Below are 24,706 nucleotides of genomic sequence, written 5' to 3'. Positions count from 1 at the left end.
TGTGCATGCTTTTTGTTTTTGCTGCGCATTTTTTCGATTTATCTTTGATGCGCATTTTTAGTTTTAATTGTTGTTTACCTTCAGCCGACCTAATTGAGCTATCGGAGGTGTTGCGGTCTTTTAGCAAACATGCCCTATATTCTATGGTTTGGCATCTACAGGATGCCATCTCTGGTCATGGATCCACTATGGCTGCTTCGTCCTTCACTTAGGACCTTCTCACCTCCACAGAGATCAGAGGTAACCCACGCCGTTGGAAATTGTTGCTCAAGTTCTTGCTTCAACAAATTTTGTTTCGGATATAATTTATGGCCATGCCATGTATTAATTATCCTTATAATGTTCATCTGAATTTGCAGAGAAAAATATATCTTGGAAGCAGGAACCCTTACCTCATAAGATGGGTGAGCTGTAGGATTTGGTTCTGTTGAACTTGAATTAGTTTTTGCTCATCATGTTCTCTGTATTAGGAATTCAGGTGCCTTCCAACTCTAATTTTTTCGTATTGTTGGTGCATGCTGGGAGTCACATTGTTATGCATGCTAGCAAACATTAGGATTGGAATCTTACCCTGTAGGTTATTAATATCTTTTCCACTAACCGAGATTCAGCAATTTAATTCGTATGGTCGCACAAGCAGTTTTGTTTTTGGATTTGTCTTGACAAACGTATTGGGTACATCAATTTAATTCGTATTAAGATCACACAAGCAGTTAGTTCCGTTACACTTGGGTCACCGACGGTTGCCGTGCAACTATGCTCCTCTCATGTTGTAGTGGCTAGCTGCTGCAATTCACGGATCATGCTCTCATGGGAAGGAGGCTGTGGCTTTCTCAATTGATCAGAATAACAGAACCCCACACAGTTCTTTTCTAGATATATATTGTTATTTCTGATGTTGTGTGGACCATCAGAAACCTGATGTGTGTGTGTGTATCATAGAATATCTTGCTATTTATGTATATTGCTTACCTTTCATTCCTGTACCACTTCTCTAAATATAAGCCACTTCTTTTCTATTGTTAGCGCTATCTTTTGATGTTAATGCACTAAAAATCTAAAGCCTTTCCCTCTGCAAAATGTTGATATTAGAGATTTTTTTGTGGGAAAATGATGATATTAAAGCTATGCGTCTTATAATCCGTACTGTATATGACAATGCGTATTCAGTTATATTATGTTTGTAGCATGGCATTTTTCCATTCCTTTTTTTCCTGATGAATCACATGGTAAATTTTGATGTACAATGACTGCTCTTGCAAAAAATGTGGAATTCAGAGAGGGACTCTACAACAAGCAATGTTTTAGGTTCTGAATCTAAATAACCTCTTCTTCAGTTCAGTCCTAGAAAAAGCTGATCAGAGAAACAAAGAAGCAACAATGAATGGGTCCCTTTCTTGACCACACAAGAGTTGTCTGTGTGCAAGTCATGAACCGTTTGTCCATCAATACAAGTGCGGGATTTGAACATGTTAATTCTGACCTTCTGTTGGGAGTTTATATTATACCTTTCATGCGAAGTAGTTACATTTATCACATGGAAGACAATGCCCATGGAGTGGAAGGTGGAGAGATTCAGACTTCGGAGGATGTTAATATGCTCATAAAATTTCAATTAAACTTGTAGAAATCTTCCATGTAGCTGTGATTGTTCTCTCCGGACATGGAGGATCAGTTCTTGGACAAATTTATTTGTCTGTTGTATGACTTGCCACCACTTTTTTCCAAAATTCCTATTCACATGTTATCAAACCATAAAGATCAATATCTTAAAACTTTAGTAGAATTAATCTGCCTTTATTTCTGGACTCTAGCATTTTGTGCTTCTTCACAAGTTCCAAGTTGTTATTTGACGATTAATTTAATTTGGGTTCTTGGCACTCGCTCGTGCAGGTTATGACTATGCCGTAGGTGACGTGCGGAAAGGCGACCAAAGAGTACATGAAGAATTCTTGCTATCAACTAGGGCTGGATGCCCCCAGGAAGAATGCCGTGAGTCAACTTTAATGACTAATATGTTAATTTCTTCTAGCTACACAATATGAGATATTGCTTCTTAATTAACGCTTACTGCTACGTAGTAAGATGACAATGGGATTTTGTTTCTCGAGTTGGCACTCAGTAGTAAAAGTGGTTTATACTTCGAATAGTTGAGCCGAAAACTGGCGTGTCATGGCTCCTAATGTTACAGAGCAAGTGGACAGACTCTATCCCCCCCCCCTCTCTCTAGACTTTGTTTTCTAGGTTTGGTTGGGTACAAAAGGCTAGATTCTGGTATATATTCATTGATGCAGAAGCTAGAAGCTCATTGATATTATTTTTCTTGCCAAACATACAAAGGATTGTGCATAAAACTTCCAGCTTGAAATCTACATCTGGGTTACGAGCTTTCTCCAGAATTTAAGAACATCGTTGTGGACATTTAGATATTTTTGTAGTATTCTTCAGGGTCTTGACTTAATTTCTTTTCACACAGTAAAATATTAATTATATGTTGTACAGTAGTAGTACTGTGCATACTATGTACTCAAGTTTATTAAAGTCAAAGCAGGAAAGGAGATCAGAGTTCAGGGCATGTTCAGCTCCACCCATGCATCAAGGGAAATATATACGACGCAAATGATAACGTGTTCTGCTAGATGACATAGTACAAGGTTCAGCAATGACGACATGATCTCAAACATGCCACTGGCATGGCACCTATACTAAACTTGATTTGTTCTCTCAATATGGAATGTTAATCTTCTCCTCTGCATAGTACAAATATTCCCTTAGCTCAAAGGATATAGACATGGTGAGTTTGGTTGGAGGAAATAAGAATGATTTATAAAAGTAATAAAATGGAGATAATGCTGCTTGATGTGTATGGGGATTCTGAAGATATATATGATTGATACTTTCCCTGCATGATATAGATTAGTCGAGGTTTGCGAAGTTCTCTATAAAAGAACTATGTGGGGTTCTATTATTGTATTATTTCTAACACGTAAAATATTTAGGCCCCCGTTGCATTGCAAGGGCAATCAGGTCATGGCAGAATCAAGCAGGAACTAGGAAGTAGGAAGGGACCAGTCCCGCCCCCAGCGACAAAGACTTCGACAACGGTGACGACAGTGTGTCCCGGCGAGCATGAGCAATGGAAGCATAATCTCCAAGTAACTGACCAAGACGTTGTCCAGGTCACACGTCGAGGACTTCCTGCCGCCACCTTGGCTGCTGTTGTTGTCCCCTCAAATAAGCCATATAAGGTTAGTTCCATACACTGCAAATGCAACTTGCAAGCATGGGGACATGTACAGAACACAAGTGTCATACACACAGAAATCATCAACTTTGTGTTTTAATTGTCTGAATTACAGGCATCCCTAGCTGCACTTGCAGGTCAAAAACATGTGCATACTTCGGTAGGCACAACAAGCAGACCTATACAAATTTGCTACAAAGGCCTGAGCTACTGAATATATATACCTATAATAAAAAGAGGCTTTCCTATCGTCCTCTTTCATGTTCAAGTTCCTAATGAAGCAGCCATGAAAGACTGGGTCAACAATGAAATAAAATAGAAAACTAAACCCACTGTTCATGATCTTTGTGGAAGAAAACACATACGATTCTTATTCTGTAAGAGTTGTTTGTCTTTTGAGTTACTGCATAGGCAAAATGCCAAAATTCAGTGTAGTCTTTTCGGTTAATCTCATCATCATGTAATTAATATTCTGTGAAGACTACAATATACAGCGAGGCAATGAGAAGAACTGGACCTGCTGTGTGAGTGTATAAATATACAAGAAGCTATTTTTATCCAATCTTGCTATTAATGACCATGTGGTGTAATCTTGGGCTATTTGTTGTAAATAGCTAAAAGTGGTTCATAATTCTTGGTGTGTTTTGCTGTTTCTTGCGCTGGAGGATCTGCTCCTTCCCCACGCGTGCCCACGAGGACAAGGAGTCATAGTGGTGGCCACTAGCAGCGCCAGAAGGAGCGTCCATTCAAGCACATTCAACCAGGATGGTGTGCACGTTTTTTTTAAAAGCTCAGGCTCCTCTTTCTTACATGAGTTATTCTTAATTATTGATTTGATCTGTAGGATTTACATCAGGTTGGCACAATTTGATGAACTTGAATTGTTTTATGTTGGTCATTATAATTTTTGTGAGTTTTTGTTGTTAGCCCGTTGCAACGCACGGGCACTTTTACTAGTACATGCATAATATATTTGGTCGATACATATTACATATAGACTTGCGTCCTCCTTTTTAGGGGGCACACGGCTCCAACTTTTTATCCATATAAGCCTATATACGGAGACACAATTTTGCAATGGTTACATTTGTGTCCGAAAGGGATTTCATAAAATCAACCAGAAAAGCTACGACCAACAATGGTCGAGTTACAAAGCTCCTCCGGATAGTAGCTTAACCAGCAAGCAGTTCGCTGTTGAGAATGACCCATAGATGCAAGAAAATTGCTACTTATTTATGGAAAACGGCTTCCGCCTTGCTTTATGTATAAAGCAACGGCCAACTTACAACTCGATGCAAACGACCACAACACATACTAAAGGCAAGATAATAGGTGCGAAGGTCAATGACAACAACCCCATACAACTCCAAGTAGACAGTAGATGGATACTAAGCACACTCTGGAGTCGATAAAGCCCTCAACCTTGAATCGCCACCGTGAAAAGGTGAAGTTGAAAGTCGACGAACCATGAGTCCCAAGGCGGTGCCTTTTGAAAGAACACGACACCGGAGCGCTGCCACCGCCCCAATTCAAAGGATCAAGATTTTCACCTGAAGCACGATGAAGCACAAGGTGCAACCACGACAAAGACTTCAAGAAGAGGACGAAGTCCATGGACGCCGCCTCCGTTAGCCCGGCCAAAGCCTTTGAAGGTTTTCACCCGGCAAGCATACCTCGCCTTTGACCAGGGTGCGGCAAGTTGAAATCTGCCACACCACCGCCATGGTCGCCAAACACTACACCACGCCATCCCCATGACCATGGTAGGTAGCTCGCACCTGAACCACGGGCTCCGCCCATGAGCACCATGTTCCCACCACCAAGGCCGCGCCCTAGAGACAAGGCACTGTGGAGCCCATCCATAGCCACGAGTGAAGCAACGATCAGGAGACCATAGAGTCCTCGTCGTTCTTATTTTTCTGTTTATACGGTGTTGTAGCCTTTTTAAGCACGTATTCTGTAGGTTTAGGATGAGAAGAGCCTATCAACGCAAAGAAAGAAAGAAAGAAAGATGAAAATCCTAGATTTACCGATTGCTTGGAAGAACCAACCAACAACCTAATGTAAAAGAAGTTAGAAGAGGATAGATAGACTTCGGGAAGTTGCTCAACGTTTGTATACCCGCACAGGTTTGTATACGAACAGTAGCCGCTGTATCGTTTCTCATACAACAAAGGGGTGGTGGCGCAGTTGGCTAGCGCGTAGGTCTCAAAGGAGTGATCCTAAGTCAAGATGGCAATGGGGCCCTGAAACCCGCGTTCCCGTGGGTTTTTACCCTATTAGGGACGGGGATGGGCGACTTTCTATCCCCGCGGGGCTTCTCGTGGGTACATTATAAAACCCGGTATGTTTCGCGGGTTTAAACCCATTTGAGTACCATCCAAACTCGAAACTCGACAAAACCCGTCAAAATACATTATTTAGCACGCACCGATCCATCTTGACTCAAGTGGCCCAAAGCTACAGTGCCCGAGCAGCCGAGCCCCACAGCGTCGAGGCCCTGGAGTACAAACCAACCCCTCGCTCGGTCGCTGCAGTGTTGCTCACTCTTTAGGACTCTCTCTCCCACACAACACGAAACCTAAACCTAAACCTAGGTCCCCCAGCCGTCGCCTACTGCTGTAATATGCTCCTGTTTTTTTTCCAAATGTTGCTGTTTTCTTTGACTGCTCGTGGGGACGGGTTCCCCGTGGGTTTTGAAAACCTGATGGGTTTAGGGGACGGGCAAAAATGTAACCCCGCGCACGTTGATGGGGACGGGGACGGGTTTGTGATTTTCTCGTGGGGATGAGTTTGGGCAAGCAAAAGCTGGTGGGTTTTGTCCCGTTGCCATCTTGAGGTCGAGGGTTCGAGCCTCTCTCACCCCAATTTAAAATGACCATGTCACGATGAAACGCTCAGTGACAACTTGGGTCGTCACATCACCACCTGAATTATCAGGTGAACCAGGTCCATCTTGTTTAATTTTTTATTTACTGCTGTAGCTCGAAGCTGGTTCACCAGATAACTACAAGAATACAGAGTACGTTTCACTGAACCGAGTGGAAATCAACCAAATTCTTCCACATATAACTTGTCATCTACATTGCTCTTTACTTCCAACATTGAACCAAACTTCTGTTGCCCCACACGCCATTGATTCTAGTCTGATGCACAAGCCATTGATTCTCAAAGAAGATTTTCTTTTCTCAGAGATGAGCGTACATATGAAAACTCAGATGCTCTGCTCCGCTTCCGTGTCAAGGATGGAGTCAACTAAACCCCTTGGCTGTTAGAACTATCTACCCCTCTCCATTCCATGGATCGACTGACAAATGCTATTCTCGGTTTCCTATAAAGAGGAGCAACGCGCTGTGTAGACAGGTTGTTGCTCAAGATATTATTTTTTTTGACAAAGGGTGGATTTTATTTGCTCAAGATATAACTTTGCTCTTTGCCATCGTAATTGGGTATGTGCTCATTGTGTTTGTATCCCGTTAATTCTTTATTTTGAGTTGATAAAATCCATCATTTATCCAAAAAGTGGTGCCTCCTTGGTCTACCTACTAGTTTATGCTGCAAATGCAAATTTATGTTCTCCTTTACAGAAGAATTGGCGGTGCAAGTGCCACTTCTTTGCAGAGGATTTCGCCGTATATAACAGATGCGTAAGTAAGCGCACAATTAGTTCTATGCCAGCGCAAAGAGGAACCACAGTCGCTCAACACAATTAGTTTTAGAATCAATGACTCAATGCTCAGTTGATCTTCAGTTAGCATTTTGTATGAGTTGTGAACATTCTGATGCCTCTGGTTGATGCAGAGTTGCTCACTAGTATAAACTAAACCACTAGAACTCTTGCTCCTTTTGGAGCTCATTTGATGTTTAGTGTTATGTTTTCCCCATCTTGGTTGAATTTGCAACTGATCCATGTGCTCATCCTATGCTTTTTTTTTTACAAAAGTAAACATAATCTCCGTTCGACGTGAAGGGTTCTGCTGCAGCCACCATTGATGATTGATTCCAAGTCGCTGGCTAGGGCGGCTACTACTATATTTTGTGAGCACACCATTGGTTCTAGATTACAAGTGCCAATTTCTGTTCTTGTTTATGGAAGGTTTGGCCGGACATAGCTACTGCGTAAGTAAGGGCACAGTTAGTTGTGTCTGTATCAGCGCAAAGACGAGCCGCGGTCGCTCAGCACAGTACCAAATTGGTTATTAAGATATTAAGTTGCGACTTGGATTATTTCCTTTTGGTGGTAGAATCTGTTGTGATCGATGCGGTGGCATGAATGACCCAATGCTCAAGTTATCTTCAGTTAGCATATTGTATGAGTTGTGGACTTTCTGATGCAACATACTGTGTGCAGTTCCTTTCTTCATTTCTTCAACTCTAGATTTCTTTTTGAGCATCAGTATAGACACAAACGCTCATATACACGCGCATACACTCACCTCTATGAACGCACACACGCACACCCTACCCCTATGAGCACCTCCGAGAGACTGAGCCGGCATATCATCTTGAGATTTACGAAGTCACCGTAGGCGCCTCGTCATCGACGGGAACGTCTCCTCCCACTGAAAACGTATCGCCGGAAATCCTGAAATAAATCCAGGAATAATGCGAGCACCAGGATTTGAACCCTGGTGGGTTGGGGATACCACTGTCCACCTAACCAACTCAACCACAGGTTGATTCGCTCCAGCTGATTTGGAAAGTGTTGATCTTTGCTTAGTTTGAACCAACAGAATTGTTACGAAGAAACATTTTTTCTCCTTTAATCCAACAAAGGGGTGGTGGCGCAGTTGGCTAGCGCGTAGGTCTCATAGCTAACAGCGAGTGATCCTGAGGTCGAGAGTTCGAGCCTTGGTCACCCCACCAAAAGATCCTGTGATGATGAAACGCTCTGTAACAACAACTTGGGTCGTTATATCTCCATCTAAAATATCAGGTGAAATTGAGCAAGTTTGAACATGGTCATTTTTTTTACTCCAGATGCAACCCGATGGCATGGAGAAATCTGAACCAACTTTCTTCAGATTCAGAGCTACTGATTGTATTGTAGCATACTGAATTCAGATTTTGCGAAACTACCGCCAAGTCGTCGCGCGTGCCTGTTTCGTCGTGTGAAAAGGAAAGGAAAACGGAATAAATTTCACAAGTAACCAAATTCTTTCATAATGTACATATAATTTGCCATCTCTACTTTCAACACTAGCAAAATCAATTTGTTTATTCGGCCACAAGACATCTTCATCATCATGCATGGCTCTAACCGTGCATGGCATTGCGGAGAGAAAGCCAAAGATGAGCAAAGATTAAACTTTGCCGAAACGAGTGAAAGCCAACCAAACTCTACTATATGATTTGCCATATTCAATGGTTGCATATGGATATAGATGCCCCATGACAAAAAGTAATTTGAAGTATCTATGCTGATTTGTTCTTTTCATTGCAAGCTACTACTAGTTTGCCTCATCAAAGAATAGAAAGTGACTTTCACTACACATGCATTTCTACTCTTTACTTCAACTTTTCCAACTTTATGCATCGGACCACACTTTTTCTCTCCAAGCATCCGCCTCCTGTAGAGGATCCCGCTTCCCTATCCGGATCTATTTTTTCTGTCGTCCGATCCTACATGGCATATGAGGCATCATCCTATGGCTATGCATTAAGTAGTAGTAGGATGCAACCCGATGGCATGAAGAAATCTGAACCAGCTTTCTTCAGATTCAGAGCTACTGATTGTACCATTCTGAATTCAGAATTTGCGAAACTACCGTCAAGTCGTTGCGCGTGCCTGTTTCATCGTGTGAAAAGGAAAGGAAAATGGAACAAATTTCACATGCAACCAAATTCTTTCATAATGTACATATAATTTGCCATCTCTACTTCTAACACTAACAAAATCAATTTGTTTATTCGGCCACAAGACATCATCATCATCATGCATGGCTCTAACCGTGCATGGCATTGCGGAGAGAAAGCCAAAAATGAACAAAGATTAAACTTTGCCGAAACGAGTGAAAGCCAAGCAAACTCTATTATATGATTTGCCATATTCAATTGTGGCATATGGATATAGATGCCTCATGACAAAAAATAATTTAAAGTATCTATGCTGATTTGTTCTTTCCATTGCAAGCTACTACTAGTTTGCCTCATCAAAGAATAAAAAGTGACTTTCACTACACATGCATTTCTACTCTTTACTTCAACCTTTTCAACTTTATGCACCGGACCACACTTTTTTTCTCCAAGCACCCGCCTCCTGCAGAGGATCCCGCTTTCCTATCCGAACCTATTTTTTCTGTCGCCCGATCCTACATGGCATATGAGGCATCATCCTGTGGCTATGCATTAAGTAGTACTCCCTCTGTAAACTTTTATAAGAGCGTTTAGGAATTGTAGTTCAAATTTCGTAACGCTACGAAAATCTTGTCGTTTCCCATTTTGCCCCTCCCTCGCCTCACTCACTCGCGATTCCCCTCCTCTCCTCACTCACTCTGAAATCCCTAGCTCGCCCGCGCCGCTCTTCCTCTGGCCCGCGCCGCTCTTCCTCTCGCCCACGCCGCTCGCCCGCGCCGCCGTCGCCGCCTCCCTTTCGCCCGCGCCGCCTCTCCCTCTCGCCAGCGTCGCGTGCGCCACCTTCTCCTGCTCAAGCCAAAGCTGGCTTTTTTTACTGAAGTCCAGGAAGAGCAGCAGTAGTGCGGAGCAGACAGCCTTGTCCTGCTCGACGACGGTGGCAGCGTTCTCCGGCTCGACAACGGCGGCGACGAACGCTGGCGCTCCTCGTCTTCCTCGACCTGCAAGGAGGAGCACCGGTACTGGAGATGCGGCTGCTGCTGCCGGGTCTACACGACGTGGAGGTCCTGCAAATGCGGTTGCTGCTCTGGCGGACGAGGGGGAGTTCGAGCTGCCGGGCGACTTCAACTTCATCGTCATCTGTGCAGATCAGGTCAGACTTCATCTTCGTCCCCTTGTGTGCTCTGATTCTGTGCTTTGCTTCAGAGATGCTAAGAAAAACTTGTTCATGCTCTGCTTGTGTTCTCTGCTTCAGATTGTGTGCTCTGATGATTATTTCAATTCTGCACTTTTTTGTTAAGACAGACTTGGGATAGGATCTCCATGCACTGTAGAGTGATGATTATTTACAGAAATTAAATGATGTTCTGAACAAAAATTAGGAACATGGAGGGAGTAGTAGATGTATACAGAGCAACCAGAGCACTACTGATGATGTCACTTCATATTTTGTGTTTAGTCTTTGCTCCTGAGTCAATTTTTGCAAGAGTATTCACCAGAGATTCAAAATACTCCAGCAACCTTCACTAGTTACTCCTACGGGTGGTTCACTATTTACTGTTAATTCACCAGCAAGCTTTCGAACAAGGAGTACTCATGAAAGTTTTGGAATGAATCTACTGATGGTTCACTGTTTATTTGCTTGATTACTGTTAATTGAAAATAGAGTAAGCAATACTAGAATATTGCTTGCTAGAGAAGAATATTTAGTGAGCATGATTGTGTAGAAATTTTTCATTTGGTACCTGGAGTAGAATATTGCTTGCTGGAGTTGCTTGCTTACTGTTAATTGAAAATATACTAAGCAACTAATCTAGTGTTGCTCATGGAGTAGTTGTAGAGCATGCTCCTGTCCTCTCCTTTCCTCTCCACTCTCCTCTCCACTCTTGTCCTCTCCTCTCCACTCTTCTCCATTCAGAAAACTTCAATAAATTCAGAAACTTCCATATAATTCGGAAAACTTAAAAAAAAACAGAAACTTCCACATAAAATTTGGAAATTTCCATAAAGTTAAGAAACTTGCATATAATTTTAGAAACTTGCACACTCAGTTTCAAACAACACATATGGAGTACTCCATTTCAAACAACACAATATAATCCATTTCATACTTACAAATAATCCATATCCACAAACAATACAAGTCTCATGAATGCACTTCCACAAACAAGTTTCATCATAGCACTACAAGTCTCAACATACTCGACAACAAGTTGCAAGCATTGCAAGTCTCGACATACTCCACTACTCCATGATATCTTGTTCTAGAATATCCATGGCATGTTCATAAACTTCACGGGGAAAGTGAATCCTAGGTGGTAGGATTCCTTGCCTTTCCAATCTATCCTTGCGCAAGTGTGGAATTTTGTATGAATTTTCCCCTCCATGGTTCATCACTTCTACCATGACGGTCTGAAGTGTTAGAAATATTCTGTTGAGTTTTCTGGCATCATACTCATCAAATTCTTCCTGCACACCTTGAATCAGTTCTTTGATAGTTGTGGGTGCTCTACAGTCGGTCAAAGACTCAAGGGATCTGAAATATCCAAGATCAAGTGCGTTTAGATCAGGAGAATTTGGAGGCTGGTTCATTATTTTAATGTCCAGACCAGTTGTAGCCACAGCTTCTGCAAACTCTGCATCATCAGGAAGAATGTGCGTTCCTGCATTATCTTGCTGGATCAATATTGGATTAGTATCATCTGCGGGCCAGACTTCCTTTATTCCAGGAACCACTTTTTCTATCATATACCTCCTCATTACCCATCGGTTCACATTGACGGACTTGATTTCAATGGTCCCTCTTGCTCTATACTCACTTCTTCTAGCAGCAGGAATCTCTTGCACAAAGGGCCAGACACCAATTTTACCTGAGAATGTCATATTGCCTTCAGCGTCATATCTAGGTCGAACGACAGCGGTCAGAAACATCACTTTCTCAATACAGTTTTTGTTTCGAACAGTTCTGACCGGGTCATCTTCCTCGGGGAGGAGATAGTAGCATCTGTTCATTTTTGTCATATAGAACCACTTTTCGTCAATATGCACAATGTTGTGCATACTGATGAATTTAGGTCTTGGAGCTGCTGAGGTGGTCTCGTCAAGCATTGACAAACAAAACTTGATCCTTTCTCTTTTATTCTTTTCTTTCAAGGATGGCTTCAAACGATTGGAGTGCCTTCTAATCTTGCGAAACTTGAGATTCTTGTAGAGTGTAGTATGGCTGACGACGGTGAATTACTCACGCACGGCGGTGAGCATCATGAAATTGGTGATGGAGGATGGTTGATGATGACGACGGCGACGAATCCCCCTCTTCGGAGCCCCGAACGGACTCCAGATCAGCCCTCCCGAGAGAGATTAAGGCTTGGCGGCGGCTCCGTGTCGTAAAACGCGATGAAACTTTCTCTCTGATTTTTTTTCTCCCCGAACGTGAATATATGGAGTTGGAGTTGAGGTCGGTGGAGGTCCAGGGGGCCCACGAGATAGGGGGAGCGCGCCCAGGGGGAGGGGCGCGCCCCCCTGTCTCGTGGACAGGGTGTGGGCCCCCTGGTCTTGATTCTTTCACCAATATTTTTTATATTTTCCAAAAAGTGTCTCCGTGGATTTTCAGGACATTCCGAGAACTTTTCTTTTCTACACATAAAACAACATCATGGCAGTTCTGTTGAAAACAGCGTCAGTCTGGGTTAGTTTCATTCAAATCATGCAAGTTAGAGTCCAAAACAAGGGCAAAAGTGTTTGGAAAAGTAGATACGTTGGAGACGTATCATGACCATGCACTGCTTCTTCTTCTTCTTGGAGTTCCATGTCAACTTCTTCTTGGAGTTCCATGGCAATGTCTTCTTGGAGTTCCATGTCAACTTCTTCTCCTGCAGGTGGAGTACTTGCTTGAGGTCCAGGTTCATCCTCTTCTGGTGGAGAACAATTCAGGTCAAGGTTCAACATCTTTGTGTTGCTGTTGTTGTTGCTATTGCTCTTGATGTTGTTGATGTGTGGTGCTAATTTACTCCTGATGCTGCTACTAATTTGCTGCTTTTGTTGTTGCTTGAGCTACTGCTGCTGCTGCTGTGTTTGTTGCTGGAGTACTTGCTTGAGCTACTGCTGCTAATTTGTTGATGGAGTACTTGATTGAGCGACAGCTGCTGCCATTGTGTTGCTGCTTCTCTTGCTTATATCTGCATGAACAAGTCCATCAAATGACACAATCTTCAGTTTATATGGTTCAGAACTGGTTAAGTTCATAAGTTAAAACATTAGATATGCAGATGTTTGAACTCTCTGTAATAAATTTATATGGGGTATCATTAGATGCTGCTGCAAAGATTCTGCTCTCTGTAAATTCTGCTAACTGATAATTTTAATACAGACAAGTGCTATATATGATGTTCCTGGCCCACAATCAGTGGGAGTACAATGCTCTTACAAATTTTGCATACTGTAGAAATTAAACTTGTGAATGTTGTCCTCATACTGTTGTAGAGATTCATGTTGTGACAGTCATAGTTGATCCATTTAAACAAGGAGTATTGTGCAGTAGGAGTACAATAGTCTGTAGTTTGACAGACAAGTGCAGCATCCCATAGTGAATTCTCCTGTAAATTCTGTAAATAATGCATAGACAAACAAGTGCAACATCTCATGATAATGTGAGTATGGTTCCTGTTTGAAGAATTACCCGTTGAATTTATATGGATTAGTTTCTGAATAAGAGTAGTAATGCAGAATAGTGTGAATTTATATGCATTAGCTTATTCAGCTGTAGAGATTCATATACATTTGCCCAGATTGACCAAACAAATTTGAACTCTTTGTAATACTCCGTTAGAGAAAAAAATTATATGGAGTATCATTAGATGCTGTTGTACAGATTCATACTAATGCTGCTGTAAAGATAAAATGCTCCTTCATGGTACTCCTCCTTTTATTTATATAGAAATGCAGGAGTACTCTAGGATCATTCAACTGATCCATTTGTAAATTTTGTGTCAATCTGCTGAATCTAGTAATCCTTGGCATTTTGCAGACGCGTACGATTCGCTTGATTCGGGTGGGAACATTACAATCAAGTGGACACTGGAATGATCATGTGATGCATTGTTTGAAGTTAAGACTAATTCAGTTCAGTCTATTTGAAGCTAAGACAAATTTCCTTGGCATTTCACTAGATGTGGTGTTAATGGCCTGAAGATTTTATCAGATTATCCACCATTCATCTTGCAACCGGACTGGCAAATACTGTCGAATATGTTCAGAAGCAGAAATTGGAACAAAGGAAAACATCACATGCTCCGACCAGATTAATTTCCAACTTAGCTAGATGCCTAGTTATGGGAATCGACCAGATTAATTTCCAACTCAGCTAGATCGTTGCTATGGAGACAGAGGAGTCATAGGTTGGGCATCGCCCCCTCCTCAAATCCCAGGCACTCCTTGTCTCCCCTATCAGTTTAGTTCAGTCTGTTTGAAGCTAAGATCAATTCAGTGCACATCAGCTTTCTCATTCTTACATGAGCAAATTTCATGAAAAGAATCTTCTGTGAGAACACATCGATCTGTTTTTTTTCAAATGCAGGAGCACTCTATGGATTACAGAAGAATTGATTTGTAAGATTGCCCACAAGTGATACTGTGCAGAAAATTTTGAAATTAGTCTGACTTCTACTGTACAGAAGAATTGATTTGTAAGATTGCACACAAGAATTTATCTGAGTTCTGCTGTTGTGCAAGAGGAGAGGCGAGGAGAACCTGCCTGGAAGCAACGTGCTGCGGCGGCGGGGACGAGCTAGGTGGGCTGGGCGCGGCGACGACCAAGCTGGGCGGGGGTGGCTACCAAGCGGGCACAGCGGCGGCCAAGCTGGGCGGGCGCGGCAGCAACCAAGCGGGCGCAGCGGAGGTCGAACTGGGCACCTGAGATCGGGACCGAGCGCCTGGACGAAGGGGGCGAGTGCCTGCAGGCGGGGCCCGAGCGCTTGGACGAAGGGGATGACGCGAGCTCCTGCAAGAGGAAGACGACACGCTGAAGAAGGAAGACGGGCCAGCTCCTGTAGGAAGAAGACGACGCGAGCTCTGGAGGAGGAAGACGACTGAAATTTCAGATCGAGGGTAAAACTGTCCATTTCCCCATTTGTCGGCTGTGTCTGAAAATTATAAACGCTCTTATAAAAGTTTACGGAGGGAGTAGTAGGCTTTCTCTAGTAAAATGGCTGAGCTGATTATGCAAGCCATAAAGTCACTCAGGGATAAAGTCACGCTTAGGCACTTGACGTGTACTCAAGTCGGTTTGCAGGTATTTTTCTTATCCAACCACATTATATAAAACTCCCTCCCTCCCCCTCTCTCTCGCGTCGTCTCCCTCGCGAGGCGACCCGAGGGCCCCCAGATCCTAGCGCCGCCAGGCCGGTCCCTGGCTGCTCCTCTGCCGCCGCTGTCACCGGCCCCTGCCGCGGTGGCGGCGGGCCCCGTTCCTCTAAGGGGAAGGGGATCTCCTGCCGTTGCGAAGGGCGAGGCGGACTTGGGCCCCGAGGCGGCGGCCTCGGTCTGCGTGGCGACGGCGACCGCTGCGGCCGCTCGGGCGGCGTGGGGGTCGGGCCTGGGCACTGTGCTGCTGTCGCGCCGGGCGCGTCCTTTGGTGGAGGGAGGGCGCTCTTCGTCCTGCTCGGCGGCTGGCAACAGTGACCCGGCGGCGTCTCCAGGCGTGCTGCATTGCAGATCCGGTGGCCTGGTGCCCGTCCATGCGGTGGTGTGCGGGGCTCCTTGCCTCGGCTCAGATCTGGTCTGGATGGGGAGGGGTGGCAGCCCTCCTGTCCCTGCCTGCTGGCTTCGAGCTGGCCTACCTCTGCGGGCCAGGGACTGCGGTGCGGCGGTGCTGCTCGTTTTCGTGGCGGCAAGGTGTGATGCTCTGATTTGGATCGCCGGGGCGGGCCTGATGCGGTGGTGCTGCTCGTTGGCGGCCGAGCAGCGACATCGAGTGCGAGGGTGGTTCCTGTGTGGCAATGACGCGATTGTTGTGCAGGAGTGTACGGGTCAGCGGAGGTGATAGTTGACTTTGGTTGGCTGCGTGGGAGTGAAGGCTCTGCTTCTCCAGGAGAAAGCTTTGGCTGGTTTCTGGCCGGCCGGCGGCGGCGCCGCCCGTGGGCGTCGCTATCTCTCTTGGGAGCCCCGTTGAGGAGTTTTATGCAACCTCTCCTCTCGGGTCAAAATCTTCGGGCGAAAGTCAGGATCCTTCTGGTGGATCGGACGGCGACGTCGTCTCTACGTTGCTTTCCCTTTTGGGGCGCCGTCTTTGAGATCTTGGCCCCTTTTGCACTTCCGGCAGGCTGGACGTGCACAACATCGTGGTCGGTAGATGTTCGACCGGCGGTGTGGGAGGTTGGCGTTGTGACTTGTGTGGCAACGACAATGATGGCGTGCGGTGCTGGGTGGTCTGGTGTGCCAATGGGTGTGCTTTTGCTGGTTTAGAAGTCGGAGCTGTGGGCGGCGGGGTCATTGCAGCAACGATGACTCCATGAGGGCGGTTTTCAGCGAACGGTGCTCTCCGGGTGTTGTGCTGGACTAAGGTCGGTGCGAGGCCAACAAAATCGGAGTTGTCTTGTCCTCGACGCTGTGGTCGACTCTTTGGCGTTGCTTTGTTGTTCGGTGCTACCTTTCGATGGTGTGTCGTTTGGTTGTGAGGTGAACTTGTTTGTGGCCAGGTCGTCCGCGTGTGCCTCATGTGGGGTTTGTAATCTAGGTTTTCGTCCGGTTTTTCTCTAATTAATCGGGCAACTCTCTTTTTCTTAATCAATGAAAATGACAAATCTTTTGCCTTGTTTTTAAAAAAAGTCGGTTTGCAAGTGCTATATAAGAGCACTACTCCTCCCGTTGTAAATCAGCGCAAGTAGCAATCAAAAATTCTAGTAGTACACTACTACTGCAACCAGCCGCACTAGTAGTACGCGAGCTTCTCCTGCTACACATGTGTGTTTGCCCTCCTAGCTCAGTGTGTGCAGCTGCAGCTTACTTTGCTAACTTTGTTAGTGTACGAGAGAGAGCTAGCCAGTAGTTTTTGGGCTAACAATTGGCATCAGAGCTTCGTTTCGATAGCCATGGCTGGTGTAAAAGGAGTGCAGCAGCGCACCACCTCAGATGGTTCCTAGTCGCAGCCATCACATGACGGCTCCCAGTCGCCGCCTCCGGAGGAGCGGCGAGGGCGCAACCGGTCCAGGCGCGGCCATCACGGTGAGGTCGTGGTTAGGGAGATCGTGCATGAGACCGCAATCAGCGATAGCGTGCCCATCACCTTTCCGATGCTCACACGCTCGAACTATAGCGAGTGGGCGTTGATCATGGAGTGCAACCTCCATGCAGCGAGCCTCTGGGTTCTTATGAAGGACGACCTGGTCGAGAGAAAGGAGGACAGGAAAGCCATGGCGACACTCATGCGTGCCACGCCGCCGGAGATGCATGACATGCTCACGGCGAAGGCAAGCGCCAAGGAGGCGTGGGAAGCCATCCTTACCTAGCGCCTCGGCAGCAACCGCGTGCGCGAGGCGAACGCGCAGAAGCTGCGGGCAGACTTCGAGAACATCACCTTCAAGGAGGGCGAGCTCATCGACGACTTCGCCATGCGGATCTCCAGCCTTGCGTCGTAGCTCCGCGTGTTTGGTGACACCATGGACGACGCGAGAGTCGTGCAGAATTTTCTCCGTGTCGTGCCACCTCGCTTCACTCAGGTAGCACTCTCCATCGAGACTTTGCTTGACCTGAGCGAGCTCTCCATCGAGGAGCTCACGGGCCGGTTGCGGATGGTCGAGGACCGCCTTGACGACGGCCGCGAGAGCTTCGGCGGTGGACAACTCCTATTCTCAAAGAAGTGGGAGACGAGGAAGCATCAAGGACATGGTGGCGGTGCCCCGAGCAGTGGATGCAACACCGGCAGAGGCGGCGGTCGCACCCAGAGCGGAGCCGGGCGAGGTGCCGGCAACGACGACCGCGACAAGTGCCGACTGAAGGAAATATACCCTAGAGGCAATATTAAAGTTGTTATTTTATATTTTATTATATCATGATAAATGTTTATTATTCATGCTAGAATTGTATTAACCGGAAACTTGATACATGTGTGGGTACATAGATAAAACACCGTGTCCCTAGTAAGCCTCTACTAGGCTAGCTCATTAACCAAAGATGGTTAAGTTTCCTAAACATAGACATGTGTTGTCATTTGATGAACGGGATCACATCATTAGGAGAATTATGTGATGGACAAGACCCATCCGTTAGCTTAGCATATTGATCATTCAGTTTTATTGCTATTGCTTTCTTCATGTCAAATATATATTCCTTCGACTATGAGATTATGCAACTCCCGGATACCAGAGGAATGCCTTGTGTTCTATCAACCGTCACAATGTAATTGGGTGATTATAAAGATGCTCTACAGGTATCTCCGAAGGTATTTGTTGGGTTGGCATAGATCGAGATTAGGATTTGTCACTCCGAGTATCGGAGAGGTGTCTCTGGGCCTCTCGGTAATGCACATCATAAGAAGCCTTGCAAGCAAAGTAACTAATGAGTTAGTTGCAGGATGTTGTATTATGGAACGAGTAAAGAGACTTGCCGATAACGAGATTGAACTAGGTATGAAGATACCGACGATTGAATCTCGGGCAAGTAACATACCGATGACAAAGGGAATAATGTATGTTGTCATAACGGTTCGACCGATAAAGATCTTCGTAGAATATGTGGGAACCAATATGAGCATCCAGGTTCCACTGTTGGTTATTGACCAGAGAGGTGTCTCGGTCATGTCTACATAGTTCTTGAACCCGTAGGGTTTGCACGCTTAATGTTTGATGATGATTTTGTGTTGTATGAGTTATGTGATTTTGTGACCGAATGTTGGTCGGAGTCCCAAATGATATCACGGACATGCCGAGGAGTCTCGAAATGGTCAAGAGGTAAAGATTGATATATAGGACGATAGTATTTGGACATTGAAAGTGTTTCGGAGGATATCAGGTACATATCGGGTCACCGAAAGGGGCTCCGGGCACCCTCCGACAAAGATATGGGCCTTATGGGCCAACAGAGGGACAGACCAGCCCACAAGGGGCTGGTGTGCCCCCATATAGGCCGAAATAGGAGAAGGAAAGAGGGGAAGGGAGAAGGAAAGGGGAGGATTTGGCCTCCCCCTTCCTTCCCTCCCCCTCTTTCTTTCCTTTCCCCTCCGGTTAATAAGGAAGGGGGCCGAATTGGAGGAGACCCCCAAGTAGGATTCCTCCTACTTGGGGCACCCCCCTTGGCTGCTCCCTCTCCCTCCCACCTATATATATGAGGGGAGGAGGCGCCTAGAACACACATCAATTTTTGTTAGCCGTGTGTGGCACCTCCCTTCATAGATTACACCCTCGGTCATATTGTGATAGTGCTTAGGCAAAGCCCTGCGCGGATCACTTCACCATCACCGTCACCACGCCATCGTGCTGACGGAGCTCATCTACTTCCTCGACACTTTGCTGGATCAAGAGTTCGAGGGACGTCATCGAGCTAAACGTGTGCAGAACTCAGAGGTGTCGTACGTTCGGTGCTTGATCGGTCGGAATGAGAAGAAGTTCGACTACATCAACCACGTTGTCAAATGCTTCCACTTTCGGTCTACGAGGGTACGTAGACACACTCCCCCCTCTCATTGCTATGCATCTCCTAGATAGATCTTGCGTGAGCATAGGAATTTTTTTGAAATTGCATGCTACATTTCCCAACAGTGGCATCCGAGCTAGGTCTATGCGTAGATGATATGCACGAGTAGAACACAAAGAGTTGTGGGCGGTGATCATCATACTGCTTACCATCTACGTCTTATTTTGATTCTGTAGCGACCCGATCTCAAACGGTCAAGTCTCTGTGCTTCAGTGCCATCCCTGGATTGGTAATGCTAACACACACAGTACTCAAAGGATTTATAACAGAGTAGAAATCACACACTTAATACATTGATGTCTCCCAAAGAGAACTTATTTACAATAAATATGGCTTAAGGCCATCTAATACGATAATTGTGGAAGGCTTGGAAGATAAAGTGAGTCCATCAACTCCAACGGCATAGCTGAGCTGCACGGCAATGACCTAGTGATATGTCTCGAACGTATCTATAATTTTTGATTGCTCCATGCTATATTATCTACTGTTTTGGACTATATTGGGCTTTATTTTCCACTTTTATATTATTTTTGGGACTAACCTATTAACCGGAGGCCCAGCCCAGAATTACTGTTTTTTTTGCCTATTTCAGTGTTTCGAAGAAATGAAATATCAAACGGAGTCCAAACGGAATAAACCTTTCTGGAACGTGATTTTCTTCTCGAATATGACCCAGGAGACTTGGACCCTATGCCAAGGAAGCTTCGAGGTGGGCACGAGGTAGGGGGGTGCGCCCTATACCCCCAGGCGCGCCCCCACCCTTGTGGGCCTACCGAAGCTCCACCGACGTACTTCTTCCTCCTATATATACCTACGTACCCCCAAACGAACAGATACGGAGCCAAAAACCTAATTCCACCGCCGCAACTTTCTGTATCCACGAGATCCCATCTTGGGGCCTGTTCCGGAGCTCCACTGGAGAGGGCCGTCATCACGGAGGGCTTCTACATCATCATAGCCTCTCTGATGAAGTGTGAGTAGTTTACCTTAGACCTTCGGGTCCATAGTTATTAGCTAGATGGCTTCTTCTCTCTTTTTGGATCTCAATACAAAGTTCTCCCCCTCTCTTGTGGAGATCTATTCGATGTAATCTTCTTATTCTTTCCGGTGTGTTTGTTGAGACCGATGAATTGTGGGTTTATGATCAAGTCTATCTATGAATAATATTTGAATCTTCTCTAAATTCTTTTATGTATGATTGGTTATCTTTGCAAGTCTCTTCGAATTATCAGTTTGGTTTGGCCTACGAGATTGGTTTTTCTTGCCATGGGAGAAGTGCTTAGCTTTGGGTTCGATCTTGCGGTGTCCTTTCCCAGTGACAGAAGGGGCATCAAGGCACGTATTGAATCGTTGCCATCGAGGATAACAAGATGGGGTTTATTTCATATTGCATGAATTTATCTCTCTACATCATGTCATCTTGCTTAAAGCGTTACTCTGTTTTTAACTTAATACTCTAGATGCATGCTGGATAGCGGTCGATGAGTGGAGTAATAGTAGTAGATGCAGAATCGTTTCGGTCTACTTGTCACGGACGTGATGCCTATATACATGATCATGCCTAGATATTCTCATAACTATGCTCAATTCTGTCAATTGCTCAAGAGTAATTTGTTCACCCACCGTAGAATACTTATGCTCTTGAGAGAAGCCACTAGTGAAACCTATGGCCCCCGGGTCTATTCTCATCATATCAATCTCCATCACTTTAATCTTGCTTTGCTTTTTACTTTGCCTTTTACTTTTCACTTTGCATCTCTATACCAAAAATACCAAAAATATTATATCTATCAGATCTCACTCTCGTAAGTGACCGTGAAGGGATTGACAACCCCTAATCGTGTTGGTTGCGAGTAGCTATCATTTTGTGCAGGTACGAGGGACTTGAGCGTGGCCTCCTACTGGATTGATACCTTGGTTCTCAAAAACTGAGGGAAATACTTACGCTACTCTGCTGCATCATCATTTCCTCTTCAGGGAAATCCAACGCAAGCTCAAGAGGTAGCAAGAAGAATTTCTGGCGCCGTTGCCGGGGAGTCTACGCAAAAAGTCAACATACCAAGTACCCATCACAATCCCTATCTCTCGCATTAAATTATTTGCCATTTGCCTCTCGTTTTCCTCTCCCCCACTTCACCCTTGCCATTTTATTCGCCCTCTCTCTCTATCCTCCCTCTCTTTCTCTATTTGCCTCTTTTGCCCGTTTCTTGTTTGCTCGTATGGTTGGATTAGTTGTTTATTTATTACTAAACAGAGAACCTAAGATTTATGGATCCTCATCCGCTTGCTAATCTTTTTAAGAGATCCAGTTATGTTGAACCAATTGCTAGTGAGTTTTGTGCACTAGATTATCTTTATGAATTTTTGCTTGAAATTCGTGAATCTGAAAATTGCGATGAAGTATTTTATGAAGTGATTCACAATAGATCTTTGAATAAAAAGCATGATTGCAATGATGTTATTATAAATTCTATTAATGTCAATTGTGCTAATAATATGCAAAACCCTAAGCTTGGGGATGCTAATTTTGCTATGTCCTCTACTTGTTGCAACAATCATGATTGGGGTGATTCTTTTGATCTTGAAAATTTATTTAAGTCCCATGATGAATATGAGATTGATTATAATGTTTGCAATAATATTGAAAGTGGGTTTGGAAGAATGTCAACTTTAGATCCCACATATTTGGAGAATTTTCAATCTTACGAAGTTTTTGATAAAAGTGCGTTTGGGAAGGTCATGACTTTAGTTAATGTTAATCCCACTATTTTGGAAAAGTGCCAACTTTGCATGCATGTGGATCATATTGAGGATATTTTATGTGATAGCTATATTGTTGAATTTGCTTATGATCCTACATGTAATTACTATGAGAGAGGAAAATATGGTTGTAGAAATTTTCATGTTACTAAATTACCTCTAGTTATGTTGAGATTGCTATTGTTTCTTTCCTCTTCTTTGCATATGCTAGTTTTTGCTTGCCTTGATAATTTGTTTGCCTATAAGATGCCTATGCATAGGAAGTATGTTAGACTTAGATGTGTTTGTCACATGCTTTATGATGCTCCTTTTGTGTTTCAATTCTTGTCTTTCATGTGAGCATCATTAAAATTATCAATGCCTAGCTATAAGGCTTTAAAGAAAAGCGCTTGTTGGGAGACAACCCGATATTTTCCTTGCTGTTATTCAATAAATAAATTATTTAGCCTCTGTTTTGGTTGTGTTTTTTGTGTTTAATTAGTGTTTGTGCCAAGTAGAACCGCTGGGAAGACTTTGGGAAAGTCTTGTTGAACTTGCTGTAAAAAACAGAAACTTTAGCGCTCACGAGAACTGCTGTCATTTTTATTTGGAAAGTGCTATTTAGTTAATTCGTTTTGCAGATGATTAATAGATAAATTCCTCACGTCCAGAAATTTATTTTAGAATTTTTGGGGTTCCAGATCTTGCGCTAGCTACAGACTACTACAGACTGTTCTGTTTTTGACAGATTCTGTTTTTCGTGTGTTGTTTGCTTATTTTGATGAATCTATGGTTAGTAAAATAGTTTATAATCCATAGGGAAGTTGGAATACAGTAGGTTTAACACCAATATAAATAAAGAATGAGTTCATTACAGTACCTTGAAGTGGTCTTTTGTTTTCTTTCTCTAATGGAGCTCACGAGATTTCTATTGAGTTTTGTGTTGTGAAGTTTTCAAGTTTTGGGTGAAGTCTTGTGATGGATTATGGAACAAGGAGTGGCAAGAGCCTAAGCTTTGGGATGCCCATGGCACCCCCAAGATAATCCAAGGACACCAAAAAGTCAAAGCTTGGGGATGCCCTGGAAGGCATCCCCTCTTTCGTCCACTTCCATCGGTAATTTACTTGGGGCTATATTTTTATTCACCAACATGATATGTGTTTTGCTTGGAGCGTCTTGTATTATTTGTGTCTTTGGTTGTTAGTGTGCCACAATCATCCTTGCTGTACACACCTTTTGAGAGAGACATACATGAATTAGAATTTGATAGAATACTCTATGTGCTTCACTTATATCTTTTTGATCTAAGTAGTTTTGCTCTATGTGCTTCACTTATATCTTTTGAGCGCTATAATTTTGCTCTATGTGCTTCACTTAGATCTTTTAGAGCACGGTGGTGGATTTGTTTTAAAGAAACTATTGATCTCTCATGCTTCACTTAAATTATTTTGAGAGTCTTAATAGCATGGTAATTTGCTTAATAGTAACATGCTTGGTATTCAAGATTTGTGAAACTTTCTTTTGAGTGTGTTGAATACTAAGAAAAGTTGGATGCTTGATAATTGTTCTGAGATATGGAGGTAGTAATATCAAAGTCATGCTAGTAGAGTAATTGTGAATTTGAGAAGTGCTTGAGTTAAAGTTTGCAAGTCCCGTAGCATGCACGTATGGTAAACATTATGCAACAAATTTGAAACATGAGGTGTTATTTGATTGTCCTCCTTATGAGTGGCGGTCGGGGACGAGCGATGGTCTTTTCCTACCAATCTATCCCCCTAGGAGCATGCGCGTAATACTTTGGTTTTTGATGGCTTGTAGATTTTTGCAATAAGTATATGAGTTCTTTATGACTAATGTTGAGTCCATGGATTATACACACTCTCATCCTTCCATCATTGCTAGCCTCTACGGTACCGTGCATTGCCCTTTCTCACATCAAGAGTTGGTGCAAACTTCGCCGGTGCATCCAAACCCCGTGATATGATACGCTCTTTCACACATAAAGCTCCTTATATCTTCCTCAAAACAGCCACCATACCTACCTATTATGGCATTTCCATAGCCATTCCGAGATATATTGCCATGTAACTTTCCACCATCCAGTTTATCATGACACATTCATCATTGTCATATTGCTTAGCATGATCATGTAGTTGACATAGTATTTGTGGCAAAGCCACCGTTCATAATTTTTTTCATACTTGTCACTCTTGAGGCAATAATAAATTAGTTATTATTATATTT

The 24,706-nt window shown here is 44.0% G+C and overlaps 1 protein-coding gene and 1 long non-coding RNA gene across 4 annotated transcripts in view; both read left to right on the top strand.

Annotated features, from left to right (window-relative positions):
* The window catches only part of LOC123132036 (uncharacterized), a 4,973-nt gene extending 848 nt beyond the window's left edge, over window positions 1-4,125 (top strand). Inside the window, exons 2-5 of one of the 3 annotated variants that reach the window (XR_006464458.1) lie at window positions 85-240; window positions 360-404; window positions 1,894-3,248; window positions 3,360-4,125. This is a non-coding gene — a long non-coding RNA (uncharacterized lncRNA). Of the gene's footprint in view, window positions 1-84; window positions 241-359; window positions 479-1,893 lie in introns of all 3 variants that reach the window. The other 2 variants (XR_006464456.1, XR_006464457.1) reach the window with 2 other exon arrangements.
* A 1,410-nt stretch (window positions 4,126-5,535) lies between these two features.
* LOC123129440 (uncharacterized) lies at window positions 5,536-16,837 on the top strand. The gene is made up of 4 exons (XM_044549607.1): window positions 5,536-5,588; window positions 9,644-10,190; window positions 12,916-12,970; window positions 14,064-16,837. Exons 1-4 carry the CDS (start codon window positions 5,536-5,538, stop codon window positions 14,120-14,122), a joined length of 714 nt encoding a protein of 237 aa, XP_044405542.1. The 3' UTR covers window positions 14,123-16,837.
* Window positions 16,838-24,706: the final 7,869 nt, after the last annotated feature.

This window comes from Triticum aestivum, chromosome 6A (genome assembly GCF_018294505.1).
Source record: "Triticum aestivum cultivar Chinese Spring chromosome 6A, IWGSC CS RefSeq v2.1, whole genome shotgun sequence".
NCBI classification, from domain to species: domain Eukaryota; kingdom Viridiplantae; phylum Streptophyta; class Magnoliopsida; order Poales; family Poaceae; genus Triticum; species Triticum aestivum.
This window is presented reverse-complemented; position numbering and strand designations above follow the sequence as displayed.